At 40.6% G+C, this 23,480-nt stretch overlaps 2 protein-coding genes across 24 annotated transcripts in view; one reads left to right on the top strand and one right to left on the bottom strand.

Annotated features, from left to right (window-relative positions):
* NUMB (NUMB endocytic adaptor protein) overlaps nt 1–19,511 on the top strand; it is a 99,963-nt gene extending 80,452 nt beyond the window's left edge. For 8 of the 17 annotated variants that reach the window (XM_065686355.1, XM_065686356.1, XM_065686357.1 and 5 more), the window contains 8 exons: nt 986–1,063; nt 6,417–6,491; nt 8,447–8,587; nt 10,079–10,280; nt 12,554–12,856; nt 14,689–14,838; nt 15,695–15,838; nt 17,533–19,511. In XM_065686355.1, the coding sequence (XP_065542427.1) occupies nt 986–1,063; nt 6,417–6,491; nt 8,447–8,587; nt 10,079–10,280; nt 12,554–12,856; nt 14,689–14,838; nt 15,695–15,838; nt 17,533–18,272 (1,833 nt within the window). In that variant the 3' untranslated portion in view covers nt 18,273–19,511. The remainder of the gene's footprint in view (nt 1–985; nt 1,064–6,416; nt 6,492–8,446; nt 8,588–10,078; nt 10,281–12,553; nt 12,857–14,688; nt 14,839–15,694; nt 15,839–17,532) is intronic. The other 9 variants (XM_065686364.1, XM_065686363.1, XM_065686366.1 and 6 more) reach the window with 9 other exon arrangements.
* The window catches only part of PAPLN (papilin, proteoglycan like sulfated glycoprotein), a 73,164-nt gene continuing 62,875 nt past the window's right edge, over nt 13,192–23,480 (bottom strand). For 6 of the 7 annotated variants that reach the window (XM_065686348.1, XM_065686347.1, XM_065686350.1 and 3 more), the window contains one exon: nt 13,192–23,082. In XM_065686348.1, the coding sequence (XP_065542420.1) occupies nt 22,907–23,082 (176 nt within the window). In that variant the 3' untranslated portion in view covers nt 13,192–22,906. The remainder of the gene's footprint in view (nt 23,083–23,480) is intronic. The other variant, XR_010614074.1, reaches the window with a different exon arrangement.

The following is a 23,480-nucleotide window of genomic DNA, read 5'->3' as shown; positions in this document are numbered from 1 at the left end:
CTCCAACACAGTGCAGCATGTGGTTCTGCTTGCAGAGCACCAGGGCCTGCTGAAGTGTTCTCTCAAGAGATTGGTTCAGATCTTGCAGTTTTCTTTTCATTGTCTGGTAACAAATTCAAGCCAGTAAACTGAACTGCGTGCAAATATGCCTAAGATTGTGTGCTGCCTTTTTTGTAATGTGAATTGGGCAATTGGTATAATTGCTTCCAGGCTGAAGAAATTTAGGGAGTTGTAGTTCAGCTCTTAGCATCTTTGCACCCGCTTAGCTGTCTGTCCCTGTCCAAGCTGACTTTAAAGGGTCTGTTCAGCCTATCAGTTGAGTTGTAGAATGAATATCTAGTATGTGTATAAATATTGTACAAAGCCTGACAAGGTTTAGAGAGCGTGAAAGAGAAAAGGATCTCACTTCTGTTTTAGTTGTACTGCAAGGTAAGATGAAATTCCTCGCTGTACAGAGAAGACTTCATAAGATGTGAAGTGTAGGAGTAACGTGTAAACCAGAGCGACAAATAAAAGGAATAAAATGAAGCAGTGTTTAACCCTGCTTTATACCAGCCGTACATGCTTCTCCAGTTTACAAAGCATTTGCCTGGGGGGAAAAGTGATCAATATAGAGCAAACTTGACTGTAACTCTGGAGTTAGAACTTTGCATTTCACAAGAGCACATACAGTGTTTTTATTGTTTTACCACCACATCTGCTGCCAAGTTTGGTTTATAACCTAACTAAAAGGAACTAAACAAGGAAGAGTGAAAATAAAGTAACAACTTTGCATGAAATTGGGGCTGAGGTTCTCTTCTTTCCACCAATTTCAGGGCAGTAGTTGATTAGAATTGTGTGTGTGCCCTTTGATCTGCATTTTCATGGGATTATTTTCACATTTGCCTGTCGCACCTTCTCATGGATAACTCTAAAAACCCCTTCCTTTCCCTCCAAACCCTATTCTTGTGTGTGCTTGTTGGTTTGAAACCCTGGGACATTTTAGCTACCTACAGTAATAGCACTCGACTTGTCCCCCCTGTTCCTCCAGGAAAGGAAGTTCTTCAAAGGCTTCTTTGGAAAAGTAAGTTTAATGCCTCATTTGTGCTTGCACTATAAGGAGTTACATCCCTGGTATAGCACTCTCATAAAATCAGGGTGTTGAGAGTCCCCTAATCCATTTCAGAATATTTGCTGCTACAACCAACTTGGAAATACATTGATCAAGCAAAGAATATGGTTAAAAAAGCAACCTGAAACAGAAACTTAAATCCATGTGGGCTGTATTGGAAATCCAGTGTTCTGAAGGTATTTGGTCTTCCTGGAAAAAATGTGATTTTTCCTTTTAAACCCTTAAACTTGTGCCAGCCTACATCACCTGGGCAAATACGTACAGAGCAGCTGGGGTCTGTGCCCTATGCATGCTTCATGATTGACTGCCTGGCCCCATGAGTTGACCTCCAAATGTTAGTGTTGGGAGAAAGCAGTGTGCCTACACATGCTATCTCTTAAACCTTTCTTTTTCGAGCACAATCCTAATTCAAAGGTATATGAAGATGAGGCCAGGCATTTACCTACTATGTTTTTCTGATTGCAATTCAACTTAATAACCAAGAAATTCACTGTTCTGTCATTGAGGACAGTGTCTTAGATACGGTAGGCAGTACATGTAAAACCTCTTAAAGAGCTCTCTCTCTCTTACCTCTCATCTGTGCCCTACCTCTGCATTTAAAATTCCTGTAAAATGTTTTCATTTCGTTTTCATATAGAGTTAATCTAAGGTATGGCTTCTGAAGTATCTTTTTATAAAATGAATCTTGTCTTTGTAACTTCCATCCATATGAAAGTCTTTTGGAGCATATTATTCTTTGGTCAGAGATTTGTTTTTGCTCTGCTTAGGGAGTAAATAAGTTTCGGGGTTTTTTTCTTCTTTCACTCAGTGATGCATGTCATACAGGGTCAGCTGTTTCCCCGATTCAGGTTTTTTTTCTATGATCTGTGAAAGTATGCACTGAAGTGTCATGATGGTAAAGTAAGAAACTCTTATTTTTTAATTTATTTTCTTTTAGGGCCAAAATACCATATGTTGGAGATCTGCCAGATTAACTAGATCATTCGTATGTGCAAATGGAATTCCAGAGCAGGAGTTTATAAAGACTGGAGTCAAAACATGCCATTTGCTTCACAACCAAAAATGCTAAATACTACTTAGTTTGTTTAAAACAGTACCTCAGCCTGATCAGATACGTTAGTTCTCTTTCTGCCTGTTGGTATTAACTTATGTTAGGGTACATGAGAAAGCAAAGATGTAAAAGGACAGATATTTGCAGAGCACTTAATTAAAAAAATCAAAACCAGATTTTTATCTATTAAACATTCCAACTTCCCTATTATATCTTGGTTGTTCTTTTATGAAGTCCGGTACTTTACCACAGTCTTGTAGATTTGCTTTGTCTTTTATTATAATATTTCACCAAAGAGCAACCTACTGCTTCAGCCTGTGAAGTTTCATTAATTAGCACTGAAACCAATTATATCGATAGTATTTAGATATCCCCACAGCATCAGTATGGCAGTGCCTTTATTACAGCTTTGCCCTACAATGTTAACCCAAGTCTTGGGGAAAACAGCAAAAAAAGGGACAGCTGTTCTCTTATTAATAATTGATAAATACTGATAACTAATATCTTTTGGTGCTCTCATCTATAATTTCTCTGCGGATGCTTTGCATTGGGATTAATTTAATGTTCCAAACTGCAGAGCTGCTTCAAACATGCTAGCAGCTTTCAAAGAGTCAGTCTAGACAGGTTTGCTGCTTTCTCTGTCCATATTTTTCTCCCCCTAAAAGGTAAATCTGACAGATTTCTGTTTAGAAATGTTCAAGTATTTAGTATTGGAAATACTTTCTGTTATACTTTAAATAAAAACGAGAAGTCTGTTAAACGCTCCAGGTTAGGCCTCTGCAGCTTTATTTTGCATAGCATATGCAGCATAACCAAATCAACTGCCTTTTTAGGCAGCTCTTCGTATTTTAAGGCTAAAACTTTTCTGTTGTAATGAATAGTAGTACAGATTTGATGATCTTTCCTGTTTTGTTTCCACTGAATGCATGCATTTCTTGTTGCACAATGTTTTATACAATCTGAAATGAAGAATTTTCTTTATATATGCCACAGACTCCAGATGCATCTTACAGCTGTTTTGAAGTCCAAGGATAGCATAAAATAGGCAAAAAGATTAGAAACAATTTAGAAGTATTTACAAAATGCATTTTGGGGAAACTTTAGTTTTGCTCTGGAAAACTTCGTTTTCCACCTTATAGGTACTACTTATCTTTTTTTCTTTTTTTGTTGTGGTTGCCCATCTCTAGGGGATTGCCAGCTTGTCAGAGAGGTTTCCTTTGTGCCCATCCTGCAGTGGTCCTGCTTTATTTTCAGTCTGTCAGGACTGATGCTTACCCTGCCTTCCTGGAAACCTCTGAGGACTCTGAAATCAGTCCAGATAACGAATTTCATAATGGCACAGATTACTGGCCTCCTAAGTGCTGAGCAAGATTTCTACTGGGGCTGACTCAGCAGTGACAGATCAGGCTCCCAGGAGTCAGTACCACACATGGCTCTACTCCAGCAGTGCTGTCATCCAAAAGCTCTTGAATATAAAGACAAGTTACTGATATGGATGTCTAGACAAGTCCCTTGGTAGCAACATTTAAGACCCACTGTTCTAGTGGATATTGGCTATTTGCTTTGAATACTGTTGTTTGGAGTCACCTGCCTTGCAGTATTTTTTAGATAGGCTGTGATCCTGCATTATCTTGCTGTGATAGGCTGTGAACGCCTGTGATAGGGGTTCACTTCCCATGCAGTATCTTGCATCCAGTCTGATCTTTGTCCAGTGTGTGCCAGGAGTACAAGTGCTCATATCTATTTTGTAATCATGATTAATTTCCCAGTAATTTCCCACCCATAATGGAGCAGTGCTCTGATTTATGTATCCAATATAAACTGATTTGAAGAAGTATGTAGGCACAGATAAGCTGAGGATTGAGTAGACAGAAAAATCACGTTGCCCAACAGTAGAAGATGTGGGTTTGGGATAGAGACTGTAAGGATTTACCCCTTCTAAGTGCTGTATCCACCATAAATCTAGAAGAAGGAACTGGGAGAGCAAAGCGTGTTTAGTTTTTCTCTTGGTGTAGCAAACCCACGTTTCATTGTCTTGTTTGAGGAAGCTTGCATTTTCAGTGGGAGAGGAGGACTTAGCCCTTCAGCCTTTTCATTTTATTCTGAGAACATGAAATTCCATGTCTTGCCTATTTCTACATCCTCATTTGATGAAATAGCAGGTGAGGAGTAGCTCTGCTGAAGTACTGCTTTATGAAGTACCCAGCTCAATTAAACTTGACTTTAATACAAACTTGAGGAACAGTTTGTATTTCCGCAGAAACAAGTTTTTATTGTTTGCTGGGGAAGGACATGTATCTCTCTTCCTAATGGTGGTAATCTAAGCCAGTTACCTGCAGGCATTGTCTTGTCTTGATTGTATTTTCTTGAATGAAGGCTTTAAGACAATTAATATCTTATAAGAAACTGGTACTCCTTTTTAAAACAGTTCAAGGAGACAGACTTCTACAAATTATTTGTTTTGGGGATTAATAGGGACTTTTAGGCTTATAGAAGCTAGCTGAGCATTGAAAATACACATTATATTCTGTGAGTATTGATATTTACTGCCTTTAAGACCAAAATTTAGAAGCATCTTCCTTTGTGAAAGTTATGGGCGCTCCAGAACCTGTCAGTTTTACTTTAAACCTTCTCTGGGGTATCCAGCAGGCTGGATGGACATTTAGAAACTTGCTTCTGCAAGCACTTCTCCATAGCTTGCTTTCATGCTGTGCTTATTTGCTCCCTTTTCTCTTTTAATCACTCTTCCATAGAAGTCAGTGCCATTATCTGTTCTCACCAAGCTTTTTGAAAATGCTCAGGGTGTCATTGCTGCTTTGAAATTCGGACAGATAGATAGTTCCTCCCCAAAACTAAACACGAGTTCTGCCAGGCCCATTTTCTTCACACTTAGTGCTTTCTCTGAGAATGAAACCAATGTGATATAACAGGAGACCTTTTGCTCCAAGATATTTCATTCTTACAGGGTTAAAATGAGTGTTTCAGACTTGGAACATGTGGTAGCTTATGCTGGAATGTCCTTGCTCCATTGCTTGCCATATGAGTATGAATTTTGTACATCAGCAATGAACTATTAAAAAATAAAAACAAAATAATTGTGGTTCTTGCATGAAGCCACTAGCAGGTAATCCCCTCATCTTTTTTGTTGTTGTTTCTCTCTCCACTCCCTGCAGGGGTCTGTGGTGGGTTCCATTATTGGCCATAAACTACGTAAACCCAGTGATTGAAAAAAACATTATGATGAGAATATTTTATTAGCTGGCTTAAAGCATGGGGCTTGTGAATTAAAGTAACGCTTTAAAAATTTTTCTAATAGTAGTTCTCTTTAATAACTAGTAAAATTACGTGGACATCTTGTACCTATTTTCTATTCAATGAATTAATTTCAGAAGAATATTGTGTTAAGTGTTTATACTTTTTTCTATAACTTTCCCATAAAAAGTAAACGGTCTAGGAAGAATCTGTAGTTTAAATGGCTCCTGAAGCCTTCCTGTGTTTCCCACTTTTACTTAGCCTCAGCTTGTGGCAGCTGAAAGTTCCCACAGTCAGATCTTGGGTAAAGGCCAGACCGCTCCTCGCTGCGTCAGCCGGCCACGCACCATTGCTTTTTCCAGATACACACCAAATGGCTAAGAAATAAGACTTTTGTGCTTCTCTTCCAAGATGTGACATTTAGCTCTTAATAAATAGTGGAACATGTTTGGATGATTTATCTTGGCATTAAGCTTATAACATAGTAACTGATGATTTTTGAGTGCTTTCAACACTGATTTAAGGTGATGCCATGATTCTGCCATGCATCTATTGGGGTAGAGGGTAGGGCTGGTGGAAATACCAGGTAAGAATTTTCCTATGTTTAAACTTGTGCTGAAGAAGCTACCTGTGGTGTAACTCCTTATGAATTAGTGTCTTCTGACTCTTTAGTGGAATTCTTCACCCACTTGGTCCGTCTTGAATTCTTTACTGTCAGTGGATGTACACCTTGCTTTTGCCTCCACCTGTGCTGTGCCCTCTCCCTATCCCCACAATGTGCTGTTTCTGAAATTACTGGCTTTGGCTTGGTTCTCTGAATGTTTTGCAACTTGGATTGACTATTTGGCTCTGGGTACCCTACTGACCGTGGACTTCATCTACACTTAATGTTATGGTTCTTCAAAGGGGAAGCGGGGGGAGATCTGATGCTGTTGGGCTAAAACTGTTTTTTTGGTTTTTTTTTTTTTTTTCTTTCCTTTTGTTTTGTTTTGTTTTTGAAAGTCTGGGAAGAAAGCTGTTAAAGCAGTCCTGTGGGTTTCGGCGGATGGACTCAGAGTCGTAGATGAGAAAACAAAGGTTAGATTTCCCTTGACAAAAGTTTTAAATCCCTCTATAATAATATGTGTACCATAACTTTAAAGGGACACCAATCTTTATGTTAATGCAAATGTTTGTATTTGAAAGGAAGACTGAAGTGTATAATTAGTTTAATCATTTCTTGCTTTGTAAACGTATGTATACCTGCTAATTTTTTTCTCCGCTTAATTCCACACTACTCTCAAAACATTCCATAAAATGTGACAGGTAGCACAAGCTTGGACTATTTTTTGTTGCATTTACTTGAAGAAGCGTTTTTTTCCCCAGTAATGTTCTGTTGACATTGTACTTCTCAAAGTCCCTTCACTTTGTTCTGCACCACTGCAGAAGGCTGCAGTAGTAATACATGGACAAACTCTTAATCAATATAATTTTCAGGGCAGCCAAATCCTAGAATGGTTCTGAGTGAACAAGAGCTAGCTTCCAGAAGTGAAATAGGGCATGTTGTGACTTCAGACTCAAAATGAATAGTAACTGAGCATAAAGTTTATGATTTCTAATTTGAATATCCAAGATGCTGGTCTGAAGTGGAAGACTAATGTATTTGTAGCACCCTTCTAGACTGTTTTATAATTTATCTTTATTATTGTGAAATAGCACACTATGTACCACCAGGGTGCCTGTGTGCAAGTATTAGCAAAGAAGTCTTGCTTTTATCTTGATGTAGACAATTAGAAATAAAAGCTTTAGGTGTGTCTCTGTAAGTGTACTAGTATTTTAAAAGATGGCATGGCTGTTGGAACAGTTTTAACTCTCAGTAATCTGAAATTAATTCAGCTTCATATTCATGTCATTTAACACTTACTTTTGTCAACCTAAAAGATTTCTGCAAGCCAACAGTGTGAAGCACATAGAGAATAATTCATATCCCTTTGCAGTATGACTGCCTGTTGGATACCTGCTCTGTGACCACTGTTATGGTGTTATGGTTTCATCAGCACTAAACTTAACCGTCTCATAAGAATTCAGTTTCTAACACAAGCATACCGATGGGTGCATTAAGTCTACTGATTGCCTCATTTAAAAATAATAATACATGTATTATTTTTAGAAATGTTGCTGTGTATATCTTATCTTTTAAAATTGACTTTTGATGAGTTGTGCAGACCCTGAAGGTTGTTAAAAGTATAGAACTTAAAAAGAGAATATACTATTGCCTCCTGGTGGTTGAATACATTAGAACAGCTGCCAAGTACTAACCACCAACCAAAAGAACCAAAAAAATACTGAAATGCCATTTTTAACAAAGATGGCATAGTTCTTAACTATTTCCTTTTTAGAAATGCTTCTCACATCAGTCTATGGGAACAGATCATAGAATTCTAAATCATAGAATCATAGAATAGTTAGGGTTGGAAAGGACCTTAAGATCATCTAGTTCCAACCCCTCTGCCATGGGCAGGGACACTTTGCACTAGACCATGTCACCCAAGACTCCGTAACAGTGCTGCTGGTGCTTTTCTGCCTGTATCCCTGCTTAGCTAATTGGCAGATCAGCTTTTAGTCTTTCTGTAGCATGTGCTAGACCTTGTCACACTTGGAAGACCTCTCCTATAAGTTTCAGCATTGTGATTAACCACAGTAAATATTTATTGATCGCAAGACTTCTGGAGCTGCTTTAAAAATAAAATAAAACCATGAGTTCCATAATCTAGAGGAGAGACCTTAGGAATTGTTTGGCTCCCTGAATTCTTACGTGGTGCCTTGGCACACTTCTAACAAAAGCAGCTGGTGGAAAGTGTCATCTGGTCTTTTTGTTTCATAATAGGAATAGATTCTGAATGGTGAATTCACTGACGTAGTCACATCAGGTTACCCTCTTTGTACTATAACTCATCTTCTTGCATTTAACGCTGAAAATGATTTGTTCAAGTGTTTCTCCATATTTCCTCACATTTCTTTTATTGGGGGTGGGGGGATTTTTTCCCCTTTAGGATCTTATAGTTGATCAGACAATAGAGAAGGTTTCTTTCTGCGCACCAGATAGGAACTTCGACCGGGCGTTCTCATACATCTGTCGAGATGGCACAACGAGACGCTGGATATGCCACTGCTTTATGGCTGTAAAGGACACGGTAAGTTTAATGTGTATGTGTCCAACTGTTCCAGCTACTAGCTGGAAGTTATGCTCAGAAAAATTAAGTCCCTAGAACACTACAATATGTTTTGATGTCAGATAAAATACTACTTAGTCCTTGAAAATTATTTTAGTACTAATTCTTTATATCTGAATTAGTTGATATCCCTTCGTGGTGTCATCTTGTGGAAAGAAGTGGTGCCTAGCCTGTGTACAACAGGAATGCAGTCAGCCTCAAACATCTCTAGCAGAAGGGAACTACTCTTTTAAAAATAGACAGAAGATACTCTCATTTGAAAATGTATACAGAAAAAACCTGAAACATAATGTCAGTTTTTCTAGGATAAAATCATAGTGTATAAATACAGGCTGGTTATGAATGCAGCCTCTTGTATGTGAATGTTATCTTAAATGGAAAGTCATCTGAACATTAAGGGATGAGGCTAAACTGCATTTAATTAGCATCCTGTTTGTTTTGAAGTGATAGAGATTTTCCAGTAGAAGGTTTGAAAGTAAGTTACCTCCATCAGTCTCTTGCTGTGTAGACTTCAGTTCTTTGATTCTGTGATCTGACCTTTTCCTCATTCTGCTTTTTGTTGAATCCTGCCTGTGCTATACAAAACACTTGAAACCTCATGCAAAATTCTTGCATGAACTCCACATTGCTGCATGCTCAAAGCAATTGTACTTCACAATTTATCATTGTTCTTTAAAGAGAAACAATGAAGTTAGAAATTCCCAGCTAAACTTACGTTAGAGCTGGAGCTTTTCTATTTTCCTCTCTGAATAACAAGTCAATTCATTCAGTGATTACAATAGATGAGTTGAGCTACTGGTAGTAACAGCGCCTCTGACTCAACTATAGCCACTGTATCAGCTGAATTGCTGGACTTCCTCCAATCTGAATTTCCTTTCCCTATTGCATCTATTGGGTAGTGGATCCTTTAGACCTCACGATTAATAATGGAAGTGCTTTTCAGAAGGCACTCTCAATACTAACTTCTGCATTTGGTCATGGTCATTAAAAGGTGTAAGAAGTCACCACTGTACTTCTAGTTTTCACCCTTGCACTCAGGATGGTGTCTCCCTGAGCCCTTTGTAAACTTCCTTCATCTGAGAGTAGCACTTACCTGTCCATCGGGACTTAACACCCACTTAAGATGTGGCTTCATAAGAGTTAGTTTCTGAACAAATGTATCCAGAGGCAAGGGATCAGTGCAGGCAGGTTATCACCCTAGAACTAAACAGATTATCCAACAATCCCTTTCATTTCTGGGTGGCCTTGTTGAACACTGCTTGTGCCTTAGTAGTCGAGAGTCTTTATATTACAGGTTTAATTTTAGAGCCATACAAAAGGTGGCCAATTACAGTAGTTCTCTAATGCCTTAATTAGATTCCTCTTGCAAAAGCAGGTTATCACATTGCAATGCTTGAAGCACATGTATGTTTCTCTTCCAGTTACTGTATGATGCAATGTTATCTTGTACAGGGGGAAAGGTTGAGTCATGCCGTGGGCTGTGCATTTGCAGCATGCCTGGAGCGAAAGCAGAAGCGAGAGAAGGAGTGTGGAGTGACTGCCACCTTTGATGCCAGCAGAACCACATTCACTAGAGAGGGGTCATTCAGGGTCACTACAGCTACTGAACAAGCGGAGAGAGAGGAAATTATGAGACAGATGCCGGATGCTAAAGGTACGGGGTGCAACTTAAACAATCCTCCGTAGAGCAAAACCAGCACTGAGGTGAACTGGAGCCTGTGCAAGGACTGAGGCTTAACATCCTTGCAACATTCCCCTACTGTAACCTCCTTATGTACAAATCATACGCCCAGACGCTTGTCACTTCACAGGATGGAAAATGCTCCCAGATTTACTTGTGGTGCGTTTTCCCACATCTCCTATAGAAAAAAGTACAAGTGACTTCATATATTAAATCTGCTTCTGCTTTGTTTTGTCAGCCTGCTTTATGGCAGACATCACCGTAGAACATACTAAAAAGCCGTACTAGAAAGATGTTGTAAAAGTATAAGCAAGTTAGCCAGACATTGTAGTCTAAATCTTATGGTAAACAAACAGAAAATTATATGGAATTTTCTTAGAAAATAATGTATTTTTATTTTCAAGACACGTTACAGAGTGTATGCATAGACCTCTATTGCATAAGGGAAGAACAGATCAATCACAATGTGCTTTCAAAAAAAAAAAAGCTAAAGCAACACCCTCACCCCCCATAAAACACATAACTGATGCACTGGTAATTACACTCAAAACTAGTAACTAACTATTTTGAGAGGAGTTCGGTTTTACTTCTTAGCCATTTAAAAAACCATTTAGCGTTCTAAAATTCAAGTGAGAGTAGAACTTATTACTCAAGTTTTATTACAAGTAGTGAAGTTCTACAGCTAACAAAAAGTTAAGTATTATAAATATTGTTCACAGCCCTCTTTACAGTGGAGTTGAACTTCTGTTTCAGCGGGTTCCACAGCAAGTTTTATGCTGCCAGTCGATTGCAAAACTTTAATCTTCGTTTTCATCATCCATCTGCTTGTTCCCATACATTAGTTTTAGAATGTGCTAAATGAAGCTTAAACACAAGGCCTTTGTTACTTGAGGGCATGAGTCAAAGTCTTGACTCAATGAAGGTGTGTGAAATCCTTTCCAAGAAAGACTGATTAGAAAAGTTTCACTTGAACGAGCAGCTGCAACTCATGGGTACTGAAGCTTGCAAGACAACATAATTAGTTCCTCCTACCATTCCAGCTCCTCAGAAATCTCTAGTGTGACTCTTCTCCTTACCAGACTTCCAGTTATTCTGTTGATGTGTCAACAAAAAGTCATTCTTTTTCCTGAAATGTTTGGAAAGAGATGTAAGTAAAATAGGAGCTCTCACCAGGATAGTGAGATTTCTCCTGCTGTGTTGATGAGCTGTGTTTATTGCTCCCAAAGCCAATCCAATTACAATATGGGTGAGAGAGAGTTTTCCTAGAGCTGGGAAAATCCCCATTATTCTTCCAGTCATAAGTGTCATGAGTTAAACTAGGCTTAATCCTACATTTCTGCCGTTAGGTTTGGCTGACAGGAGCATCGTGGTGCTGTGCAAAACCCTGAAAAATGAAACAGCTGACTTTAAGCTGGAGAAGTTTGCAGTGCAACCAACTAGTGATTGGGTGGTAACATTGCAGCTAAGCTCAGCTGTGGTGCTATCATTTATAAATACATTTACCATTTATGTAAATACAGGTTAAAGAAGCGACACAGGAGCTCACTGTAGATGTGCCTGGTGTTAGCAAGGCCTGTCAGCTCAGAGGCTGGACCTGCCTTGCAGCCCACTTCCGTCTATCTATAAACGTGTTTCCTGGAGGTGCTGGGGAGCTGCAGTCTGAGCGCTGAATACAGCTTAACATGTTAAATGCTGTCCCTGCCTTTGGCCTGCTGAAGCTTGTGTAGTGTGTTTGGCTGTTGCTGCTGATTCTGCAGGGCTAGGAGGGTGACCTTCAAAAGAAGGTCCTAGAGCTGGGTTCTTTTCCCTGCTGCTGCTGAGCTATGTCACCCTAAGTCACTTGATGCAGTTTGTAGTAGTATTTTGGCCATAGTTCTGTGTGAGGCAATAGTAAAGGTCTCAAGCACACAATACACTTTTCAGTCTTAGTCATAAATTTATTTCAAGTGTTTCTAGAACTGAGGTCTCAGGAATAGCTAGAAAGAGTACGTACATAAGGCCAGCATTTCCAGGAAGTAGCTAGCCCCAGGAAGTTTTGCTTTGGGGACTGGATGTGTGTAAAGTGACATAGTAAAGACAATGAGAGTATACAGAAGTGTTTTTTCTGCTGTGATATTAGGAACTCATTTGGAAGAGTACTAGTTATGCAAATTCCCACATTTTTTCTTATCAAAACAAATAGGAGTAGTGCAGGCAGTTGAACACTACTTTGCTTTACTCTTCTAACCTCACCCTATTTCCTCCAGCAGTTGAAACAGAAGTGAAAACAGTAGCACCAGGTGCTGCACCAAACAATACTGCCCCCTCTTCTGGCTCACCAACCTCTCCTACTGCTGAAGTTGCTGCCTCTCTGGATAAAGAAATGAGCAATCCCCACGCTATCCCACGGAGGCATGCCCCTATAGAACAGCTTGCCAGGCAAGGGTCTTTCAGGGGCTTCCCTGCCCTTAGCCAAAAGATGTCTCCTTTTAAACGCCAGTTGTCTTTGCGAATAAATGAGCTGCCTTCAACAGTGCAAAGGAAGACCGATTTCCCCATGAAAAACTCAGGTAAAACCAAATAGTTCCAATGAAACATTACCTTAAATTGTGTCTCGTTTCCTTCTCTGTGGCTTCAAATAACTCCTTATTTTCTAGTAAATCCTTCTTCCTGCCTCATGTGGATCATTTCTCATGAACAAACATCACCATGTCAGAAAACTTCTGCTTTGGGAATAGGCAAGGATTTCAAATGCAGTATTCACATGCAGAAAACAAACAGTTCTAATAACTACCTGAAATGTCACAGCACAGCTTAAAATGCTCTAGGAATGGGTGTTGGTGAATTAGTAGTTGCTGCCTTTTCCCTCTGAGTCACTAAACCAGTTCTTCCACTTAATGCCAGGGCATCTTGAGAAACAAATCCCTTCAAGGCCTTAAGCATTTGTCATGGGATCATGTGATGATTTTCTGTGGTCTGTCTTTCTGCCTGCCTGAATTCTTCTTTCTGAGACCAATGAAATGGCTTTTCACTGTGCATTAAAGAAACTGTACTGTTTAGGTGGTACAGCTGGCTGCACCAGTAATGGGTGGCACAATTTTCGCATGATGATAGTGGGTTTCTAGAGTCATCCCAACTGAAACACGTTGGGTGCTAAGTACCTTGCAAGATGTCCTAGAATCCCCTTAGCTGGGTTATCCTGCAGGCCAGCTGTACTCTCACTTGGCAGTACAGCTAGTTTTAGGGTTCTAAGCTTTAAAGTAAAAGCTATTGTGGTAAAAATCAGCAAACCCAACAAAAATACCTAGTCTGACTTCTCTTATAATCCTTATTTGGTGACTTGTGCTTTAAGACCAGCTCAGAGTTTATCAATTGTACACTAATAGTGCACTGCTCGCTAGTGATACTTGCTGAGCATGCTGCAGTCTGAGTTTTTCATGATTCAGAACATTCCTGATGCATGTTCCGTGTATGCTGCTATCAGCGCTGCTTACTGTCGTACCACATGCACTGTATTGGAATATCCCTCAAAGAATCAAGTTTTGAGCGTGCCTCACCCTGGATTTTAGATATGGTGCATGTTGTGTCCAGACATCTAATGGGTTTTGTACTACTTTCGCTTAATTTTCTTGCTCATGTTAGTTCTGTGCTATGAAGGACTGATGCTCAGTACTTCTGAAAAGCAGTACTGTAATAGTAATTATAGTAATTATAATTAGTAATAATGAGAACATCTGGCAAGTCAGCAGGTTTACTCCAGATGTTACTTTATCCACGTTATGCTGATACTTGGTTTATAACTGAGAGTCCATTTTATTTGAGCATTCAGCTTTTGCTTTTTGTAATTCTACCACAAGAGCTAGGGGTTTTGGCTGCTGCTGAACTGAAGCAATCAACATTCTTACTCTAGACTTAACCTGCTGCTATGCATTGCTGTCAGCACATTTAAACTTCATCTCGTTACTGTGGAAGTATGTTGTTGGAACACTTAAATCTATCATAAGTATTTTCATTTAAAAAAGTGCCAGATCTTAGTGCCAAATCCTTGATATGTTTAGCACTTTAAGACTGAAAGATTTAGATCTCTACTGAAGCTATAGAAAACCCCTTTATTTTCTGAAATTAACATCCTCTTGCATTAGCACAGAGAAGCAGTAATAATTGACTTTAAATCTGGAATGCTGATCTCCTTACCCTCTTGACTTAGTTACAAAATACACTGATATGTTCTAGTTCAGGTCAGGTGTTCAACACTGATTTTTGAAAAAAGCTGTTGTGCAAATCAGTAACAGGAACATCCAGGACAGAGGGAGCTAATTACATTTCAATTTCACATTGGTAGTTGTAAATTGTTTCTGTATCCTTTAAACTTCCAGTTGAATGAATTTTATTTACATTTCAGTCCCTGAGGTAGAAGGGGAAACAGACAGCATCAGTGCCCTGTGCTCTCAGATCACCAGTGCTTTCAGCGCACCATCAGAAGATCCTTTCTCTTCGGCCCCCATGACAAAACCAGTGACAGTAGTTGCACCACAGTCTCCTGCCTTTCAAGGTTTGTGATTTCTTTGTGTGCCGTGATCATGCTTGATGAGGCTTGAGTGCACATAACATTGCTTTCCAGTAACATGTGATCTTAATTTTTTGTGCAAGTCCTGTTATCAGTATTTTGGGGGAGTGCATCGTGCTTTATTCATCTTGTCTGTTTAGTTTGCCTGTGTTTTTGTTTTTAACAAAAAGTTTGTGCACCTACCACACGATAGTTACCTGTAAAAGGGACTGGCTTTGATATAATGGTTATTTTAACATCCTTCCTCCTGAACTGCAAAAACCTTACTTGACTGTGTGTCACAGGAACCAAATCCCACAAGGGAAGAGATTTTGTGCCACCACATGATTACTCTTTTTCACACAAACTCTTAGATAAGTTGTGGAGAAATGCCAACTATACAACTTATAGCAGCCGCTAATCTTCATTTCACTGATATGCTTTTATACAAATTGTGTGAAAAAAGAACCTGTCCTTGTTAAATGCAGTTATTGTTACTTTGCATCTACAATCTGCTCTTCTTTTGAATGTAAAATTAATCATGCAGTAACTCCTGGTGAGCTGTATCTATTCTCTATAAAAACAACAAATTTAACCTCACTTGGTCATCAGAACTCAAGGTCTCACCAAATACATAAAATCCACCATCCCACAGTTCTGTTTACAAGCCTTGGCTTGGTGAAATGGAAATTACTGACTTCATTAACTGTCAGTCCAATTTGGCTAATTTACACAAACTGCTGTCATGTGGAAGTGTCTAAAGTTGTTGTATGTTGATACATATGACATGGCCACTAATATTCCAGTCACGTGCATGCCTTGCATGAATTAATTGCACTGATGTTGTCTGCTCCCATTTTAGTTAATGGCACTGCCTCTGCCTTCTGTGTGCTTGCTGCTAAACCATCCCAAGCTGCTGTAGTGTCCACAGCTATGCCAGTTCGTGAAACCAATCCTTGGGCTCATGCTCCTGCTGCTAATACTGGAGCTGCAGCCATGGTCACTGGTAAGACTGGAACTAGATCCGGTGCATTGCTATGAGAACTTGGATCAAAAGCATAATTGAGCCCTTGAGGCAATTGTCAATGGCACTTAATGGCAAGTGGAAGGAACAGTAACAAAAGCCGGAAGTAGTAGCCTTTTGCACGAGTGGATGGAGGGAAGCGATGAACTCGCTGGTTCTGGGTCTGTAAGCTGGACTGATTCTTTCTGTGGCAGCATTTTAGAAAAATCCAGTGATTAAAAAGGAAGTAATGAAATAGTGTGCGTTTGGGGAGGAAGGGGAAAGAATCTGTGCACATCCAAAATAATTTGTGTGTGTTCTTCCCACTGACATATGTAATGAGAGATTAAGTTGGTTGGTTAAAGGCTTTAGAGGTTCATTTCTTCTGCTGAGTAAGTTTAGATAGATAGATAGATAGCACTTTAAATGGTTGTCACTGTGTGGACACGCATGCTAGAAGGCTGCAGTCACACCAGCATCCCTTTCTGGTGTAAGCTCAGCTCGGAAAGAGAAACTTTGCAAGTGAAGTAGTAGGTTCTGCTTGGCCTTGCAAGAGTACCAGATCCATTTTCAGTAAGTCTTCCCCCATAAGAGAGAGTTGCTGAGCTCTGCCTCCAACAGTTGCCACTGTAAAAACAGAAGTAAACTGATCTTGAGGTGCTGTTTAACTGGATGAGGCTGACTGCAGATTACTGAGGAGTAAGAGGTTTCTACTCCCAAACACCAAAAAACACGAGTTACAGATCTGTCTCTAGCATTGCTTTTCTCAGCACATTGGAAAGCTAGCAAAGCCATATGGGAGGGAAACAGCAGTTGAAATTCCAAGGAGAAGGAAAGGCAGAATTCACCTGGTGGGAGAGTTTTGAAACTGGCAGGAATGGAAATGATGGTGATTTTATTTTTTTATTATTTTTTTTTTAATCATTGAAGATAAGTGGGTTAAAATCGGCTGGTTTTATAGAAGAGAAGTCTAAAATGCTAAGTGTTGAACATTGCAAAAGAGTTTGAAAGATTAACAGCCTGAGTTATATATGAAGAGAGTAAAGGAAGAGCGAGTGGAGATGGAGGAAGAATATAAAGGAGTCACAGTTAGTACAGTTTATATATATAGTCATTTGGTTAGATGTATTGCCTTCAGTGTTCGTGTATATTGTAGTGAGTACTCAGACTTCAGAGTGTATAGGACAGACAAATAAATGCTGTCTTTAACTCCCTGTACCATCGCATTACTGTCCTTTAGAGGGTAAAGCCTTAATTTAGGAAACAGAGCAAATGAACCTTAGTCTCTTAGTTTTGTGTTCTAACAGTCACCCAGTCCCGAGCTGTACATCCAGAAACTGATACTCCCCAGTTAGAGGAGTTAGTCATTATGGCCCATATCACTGCCACAAAGTCAGGAGTGCAGGCAGAAGCTCTCCAGCATACCCTAAAGTCTCAAGATGTCTGCTGTGAAGGAAAAAAAAGTAAAAGCCTTCATTTTAGTGAAGCAGCTCTTCTGTATACCCCTTCTTGACCAAAGTCTTCTTGTAACAAAGGAGTACAGTGGATACATAAAGATGCTTCCAGTGTTGGTAGCAGTCTTTCAGGTGTGAAGGGAGGAAGCCTATCTGTCCTTGTACACATCCTCCAGCCTTTCTGACTGAGAAAAGGATGAGGAGGGGACATATTAGTGACTTTCCCCATGCTTTCCTTCCCAGGCGCTGAATGGAGCAGCACCTCCTCAGGTGCAGCCTCACCAAGTCTCTTCCAAGGAAATCACAGACGTACTCCCTCAGAGGCAGACCGCTGGTTGGAAGAGGTCTCAAAGACTGTCAGAGCCCAACAGCAGCCAGCCCCAGCCCCTGCCCCTGCTCCACAGCCACTACTCCAGCCTCCTCCGGCACCTTCCCAGCCAGCACCAGCCTTCCCAGTCAGCACCTTCATTGCACCTCAGCCTGTGCCGGTTGGTGTGGTACCACCCATGCAGCCAGCGTTTATTCCAGCTCAACCCTATGCTGTAGCAAATGGGATGACCTATGCAGCCCCAAGTGTACCTGTGGTCGGAATCACACCTTCGCAGATGGTAGCCAACGTCTTTGGTACTGCAAGCCACACTCCAGCAGCCCATCCACATCAGTCCCCCAGTCTTGTCAAACAGCAGACATTCCCTCAGTATGAAAGCAGCAGCGCTACGGCCAGTGCTACAGCCAGTGCTACAGCCAGCCCTTTCTTCAACCCACCCGCACAGCACAACGGCTCTGCCGCTTTCAATGGAGTCGATGGTGGCAAATGGGCTGCAGAGGACAAGCATTCGCAGCCTCCTGCGGCTGCTCCGCAGGTAGACCCATTTGAAGCACAGTGGGCAGCACTAGAGGGCAAGGCAAAGCAGCGCACTAATCCCTCTCCAACTAACCCCTTCTCAAGTGATTTACAGAAGACATTTGAGATTGAACTTTAAGCAGTCCTTGGGAGGGGGATGGATAAATTGTACATTAGGATAGAAGGATAAAGGGAGCAGAGGGGGCCTGTTCATGATCAGTTTGCTTTGATAATCCCAAAGGTCCCTTCAAACAAAAATGGGTTAGAAAGAGGGAGCAGTTATGAGGAGGATCTAAGCATACCATGAATTTAATGTGCAGTTCTTTAAAAGGAATCCTGGAGCCACCCCAGTCTGCATTCCCTCCTCACTTGGAAAGCTGGAAGTCAAACAGAGCAAAGGCAGGCACCCAGCCCCAACACCTGCTCTGCAGAAACATCCATCATCTCACAGAAAGGAAGGCCCCTTTTGTACTGGGGTCCTTCTGATGCCCTGCAAGTCCTGGACATTCCCCCTCAGGGAACAACAGGGTGGGGTGGGGGTGGGTGGGAGATTGTCACCTGCTTAACAAAAGCCAGGTTTGTGGAAAAAGTTGAGCTTCCATTTTGAGTAACAAAGTGAATATTATATGTAAAGAATAAAGTAAAGCCAAAATCTTTATTTTTATGCATTTAGAATATTTTAAATAGTTGGATATTAAAAGCTGTATGAGTTGTAAGTAATCTTGCCAAAGGTTAAAAAAGAAGGGGGTTGGATGTAAGAAATTGTATATAAGATTGATTTATCTCTGATTCTTATTGTAAGTAATATTGGGGGGTGGAAAAAGGGGCTTTAGCTTGTTCTTGTATCTGTTCATTGTAAGTAGCATATTGCAACAACAATCATGACCAGTAAGTCATTATATCGTAGTTTTAAAGAAAGAAAATTAAAGAACAGTATTGTCATGGTTTGAAAACCAAAAACCATGGGGAAAATTTACTGTTTTTTATCTGAATCGGGCTACATATTATATATAGTATGGGTTTTTTCCTTTCATGTATTGCTGCAGTTTCTTTGTCTAAATCTATCGGTTCTAACACTACTGTGACAACTTACTGTAACCATATCTACATCCTGGGGCTGCCTGGGAACCATTTTATGTTTGTCTGTCAATAGATCTTAGGGTTTTTTAACTTTGGTTTTATTTTTTCTTCCCCACTGATTTGTGAAACCTTGTGGTTAAGGCTGCAGCTGGTCCAGGTTCTGCCTCTGGTGACTTGTGAAAACCATCTCATTTTAACTTTACTTTTAAACTTTGGCCTTACAAGCAAATGTAAGTTATATATATTTGTACTGATGATTTATAATCTGCTTTAACAGAAATAAATGTTGGTGGTAGAAGCACTGTCTGTGAAAGCTTTATTTCCCAGACCCACTCAGTTGTCCACATTTGCCCTTCTGGGTATTTTCTGTGTTTACTAGGTGAATGGCAAAGCTCTCCTTGTCAACCTAGAAGCTTAATCATTGTACCTTAACACCTCTTCTGTTTTTACACCATGTTAGGTTACCTTGAACTTTAAGACTGAACTTGCAAATAACCTGGTGAACTATTTAAAGCTCTGAAAGAGAGGGCTTTACTGAAAACATCAGATTCTGGGTCTGCATCACTGTGTTTTCTAACTGAATATTTATAGAGACAAATACGAAGATACATTCAAAAAGGGGTGAAAGGAAAATTCACTTTTTCTTTCCCCTGATACTAAAATGAGTGAAGACCCTATGAGCCATATGCAAAGACAATGTATTTTACACTCCTTTCCTGTTCTTCCAGTGAGCTGGTATCTACCTTGCTATAGTGGGACTGGTGCTTACTGCATTCTTATGTGCACCATGTCAGTTTAGACACAAGGAAAACTCAGACTTGACTGATAACCTGAAGGAGAAGAAATGCTCCCTTTGTTTGGCCCTAGCATTTGAGCTTGCCAGTAGTTTCCATTTCCAGGCCAGTACAGTGATTCTCAGTGTAATGTGGTCTAGAAAACTGAGACTCCTTTTCTTTACAGATTCTCACCTGTTTTCAGTACGATATGAATAGTCATGACCAACACTCCCTGTGGTGTTAGAGTACCAGTGCTTTTTAAAAAAAACACACAACCAAATATTTGTAGACATTTATACTAGGAAAGAAACACTGTATAGCTTACTCTATTTGTTCCCTATCTTTCACAGCCATGCCCAAAGATGGGCTGAAAATAGCCCAGGATAACTACACCCTTCCCCTGTCCTGGAGATAACAGCGAAGGGGATGGGACCTTCCTACAATCCATTGTTTAGGGAAGAAGATGGACATCTTGATTCTCAAAAAAAGTAAACAGTCAGTTAGGCAGTTAAGTGCCTGACTGTTACACAGAGGGGAAAAGCATAAAGTCAAATAGAAGAAATGCAAAAAGAGCCTTTAGTTAACTATTACAGCGATGGCATGTACATAAAGCGGTGAGTTGCATATCTTCCACTACATCCTTAATAGCACAGTTATCAGCTGGAAGGAGGTCGAAGTAAACACTCATTAACCAAAGCATCTTCAATGTCAAAGTCCTGCCCATCAGCATACAGTGGACTGTTAAAGCCCTTGTGAGCCTTGAGAAAGCATTCCCTGGACACATCCTGAGTAACCATACTGCTTAAAGGGAAGCTGACCACACAGGATATTTAAATATTCTAAAAATAGAGCCTCTGGTGTGGAAAGGGATTTTATAGATGTGACTGCTTATTTTGGAATGAAAGGGTTCTGATACAACCGCAGTTAACTTCTAACCATGCTCCTGAGCAGGTCCAGACCTTGAGCACCCTCTGTGCCTGCCACAAGTGAACTGGGAGGGCTCCACAAAGACTGGAATTCACACAGTCTGTGATTGATTAGTCTCTGGTCTCAAAAGGCAAAGTCATGCTATACACAAAAATATCACATACACACAAAAAGATGCTGGGCTGAGATATTAAATGCAAAATTATGTACAAAGACAACTGGAAATCCTCAGGACCATCTTATTGTTCTATAGCTGATATTGTCAGCATCAAACCTTACTTACACTGTAGCACCTGTGAATTAAAGCAGAGGACGTTTTCCCTAATCAAATTAGAGAGTCTTAACTGTATAATCAGTATTTTTGTCTTTTTTAGCAAGCAGACTCTTACAAGGCCACAGAAACACCCAACCCCCAATAGCTGCATGACCGTCACCTCGCTCCTTTACTGGATTGCTTTTAGACTTTGCAGTTTGCTCACATCTTAAAGCAGTGTGTCCAGCCCTGAAGCCACACCTGTGCTGAATGAAGAGAGTGCAATCATGAGGTTAGTAATTCTTATTTTTAGGTGTATCTGAACTGATTTACTGGATTTAGAGTTCACACCAGCTTTAGGTGGTCAAGCCTGGCAAGGCAATTTTCAAGCTGTAAAAAAAGGCTTTTGCTCAAAAACAATCCCATTTTAAGATACTGAACACATCCAGCGGCCTTTCCTGTTCTACCAAATCATGATATAATCTCACCTCCCCACTCACACTTTCAGTGCCTCATATGCATGCTCTCTGCCACTCAGCCTTTGTCTTGAAACAAAGGATGCTTTTCAGCTACAGTTGCTCTGCATCTGGAAGTCCTCACTTGCTAGCCCACAGCAGCAGCAATCAGCCCAGGCCCCATGCGTGAGCCAGGCTTGCCTGGACTTACCTGAGACTAGAACGGATCACTGGGAGCTTTATTCTGGCACGCCAAATACCCCTAACACATATTTCTTTCTATGCGTATATTATTCAACTCCCCAAGCTGAAACTCAGTGCAGCGCTACCACTGAGCCCAGCTTTGCAGTAAATTCAAGAGCATAATTCTGGTTCTGAAAGTAAAATCAACCCTAAAATTATAGAATCATAGAATAGTTAGGGTTAGAAAGGACCTTAAGATCATCTAGTTTTTACCTGCTGAGCCTTCCTATGGCGAGTGATATTTAAACTGCAGCATCTCAAAACAGATATAACCATATTGGTATATTCATCTGAATTAACCCTAACATTCAGGAAGGGTTCAAAAATATACTTCTATTTTGTCTTAAGGCTTTTTGTGAAGCACTGCTCCTGCATTACACTCCAAAGCTGATTACAGGCAAGTAGAAGCCAAACTGACCCAACTAGAAATTTGTCTAAGGTCTGCTGGCATAAAACAACTCCAGTAACATGGCATCCCTAGAGCCAGTAATCTCAAAGGACCTGAACACTAGTTTGCTATGCATCAAGCTGTTTCTCATGGGCAGAGTCCTTTGCATTTAGATGGAAAGTGCTCCGCATTACAAATGCTCATTGCTCATTAGTGATTTGGTTAGAACAGTTCAGACCCATCTTCAAACACTTCGGAGCTTATTTTCTTTAAGAGCACTTCTCTATTGCTTGCATGAAGAATTGTTCTCTCCCTCTTTTATGCTGGTTATGGGCCTTTTCTAAAGTCACAGCATCCTTATGTTCCCAACAGCATCTTGTTCTGTGAATGAAAGCAACTACTCTTAAGTGAAGAAATGGATTAGCTACAGCAAGCCATATGGCAGGAAAAAGAGAAGTTTACAATAAACTTGAGGGTGGTGGCTCTCCCACCTTTGAACAGTCACACTCCCTGCCCGCTGTTCAATTCACCCTCTTGAGCTTTTCCAGTCTGGCAGAGCTCCCAGAACAGTTTGATGCAGGAAGAGGACAGAGTTCAGATGTGCAGCCTCGCAATCGGTCACCTGTATTTGATATGGCCGCAGGGTGTCTATCACCCGTGGTGACGAGGAGGGCTGGCCCGTGGTTGGGAGCGAGAGCAGCTAGCGCAGCAGAAGCTGGAGTAGTACTCGTTGCTGCAGAGCTGGGCCTGCAGGATCAGGTCACAGTTGGCAAGGTGGGGCTGGTCCACGCACTCACTGCTCAGGTCCACAATGCGATTCACAGTAGCTGCAGCCAAGCAAAAGGTGGAGAATCTGTACGTACACCGCCAGAGCTTATCCTCAGGTTTCATTTCCCATGGCATGCTCCTGCTTTCTCCACCCTGCCAGTTCTAAGGGTGTTGTTTTAAATTTAGTCCAACATCAAGGATGTTGAGAGAAACTGACACCTCTGATGAGATACAGGAGGAGAACGCAGTTTCTGGGGCTGATCTCCTGAGGAGAAACCACTCTACACCCTGTATAAAGCCAGCTGGATGGCATCCAGAGTCCAAATACTAATCCTGCAGCCAACTTCTTGGTCAACCAACTATGACATTTAGGCCTTGGGAAGTTAATTAAGCTCCCAGCACCCTCATGCATGTGTGTTGGGGTGAAGCGTTTCTGCTGTCCTGCTTTTCTGCCCAG

Source organism: Lathamus discolor, chromosome 6 (assembly GCF_037157495.1).
Source record: "Lathamus discolor isolate bLatDis1 chromosome 6, bLatDis1.hap1, whole genome shotgun sequence".
In the NCBI taxonomy this organism is placed as follows: Eukaryota; Metazoa; Chordata; class Aves; order Psittaciformes; family Psittacidae; genus Lathamus; species Lathamus discolor.
Note: the sequence above shows the minus strand (reverse complement) of the source record. Positions and strands in the feature narration are given on the sequence as shown.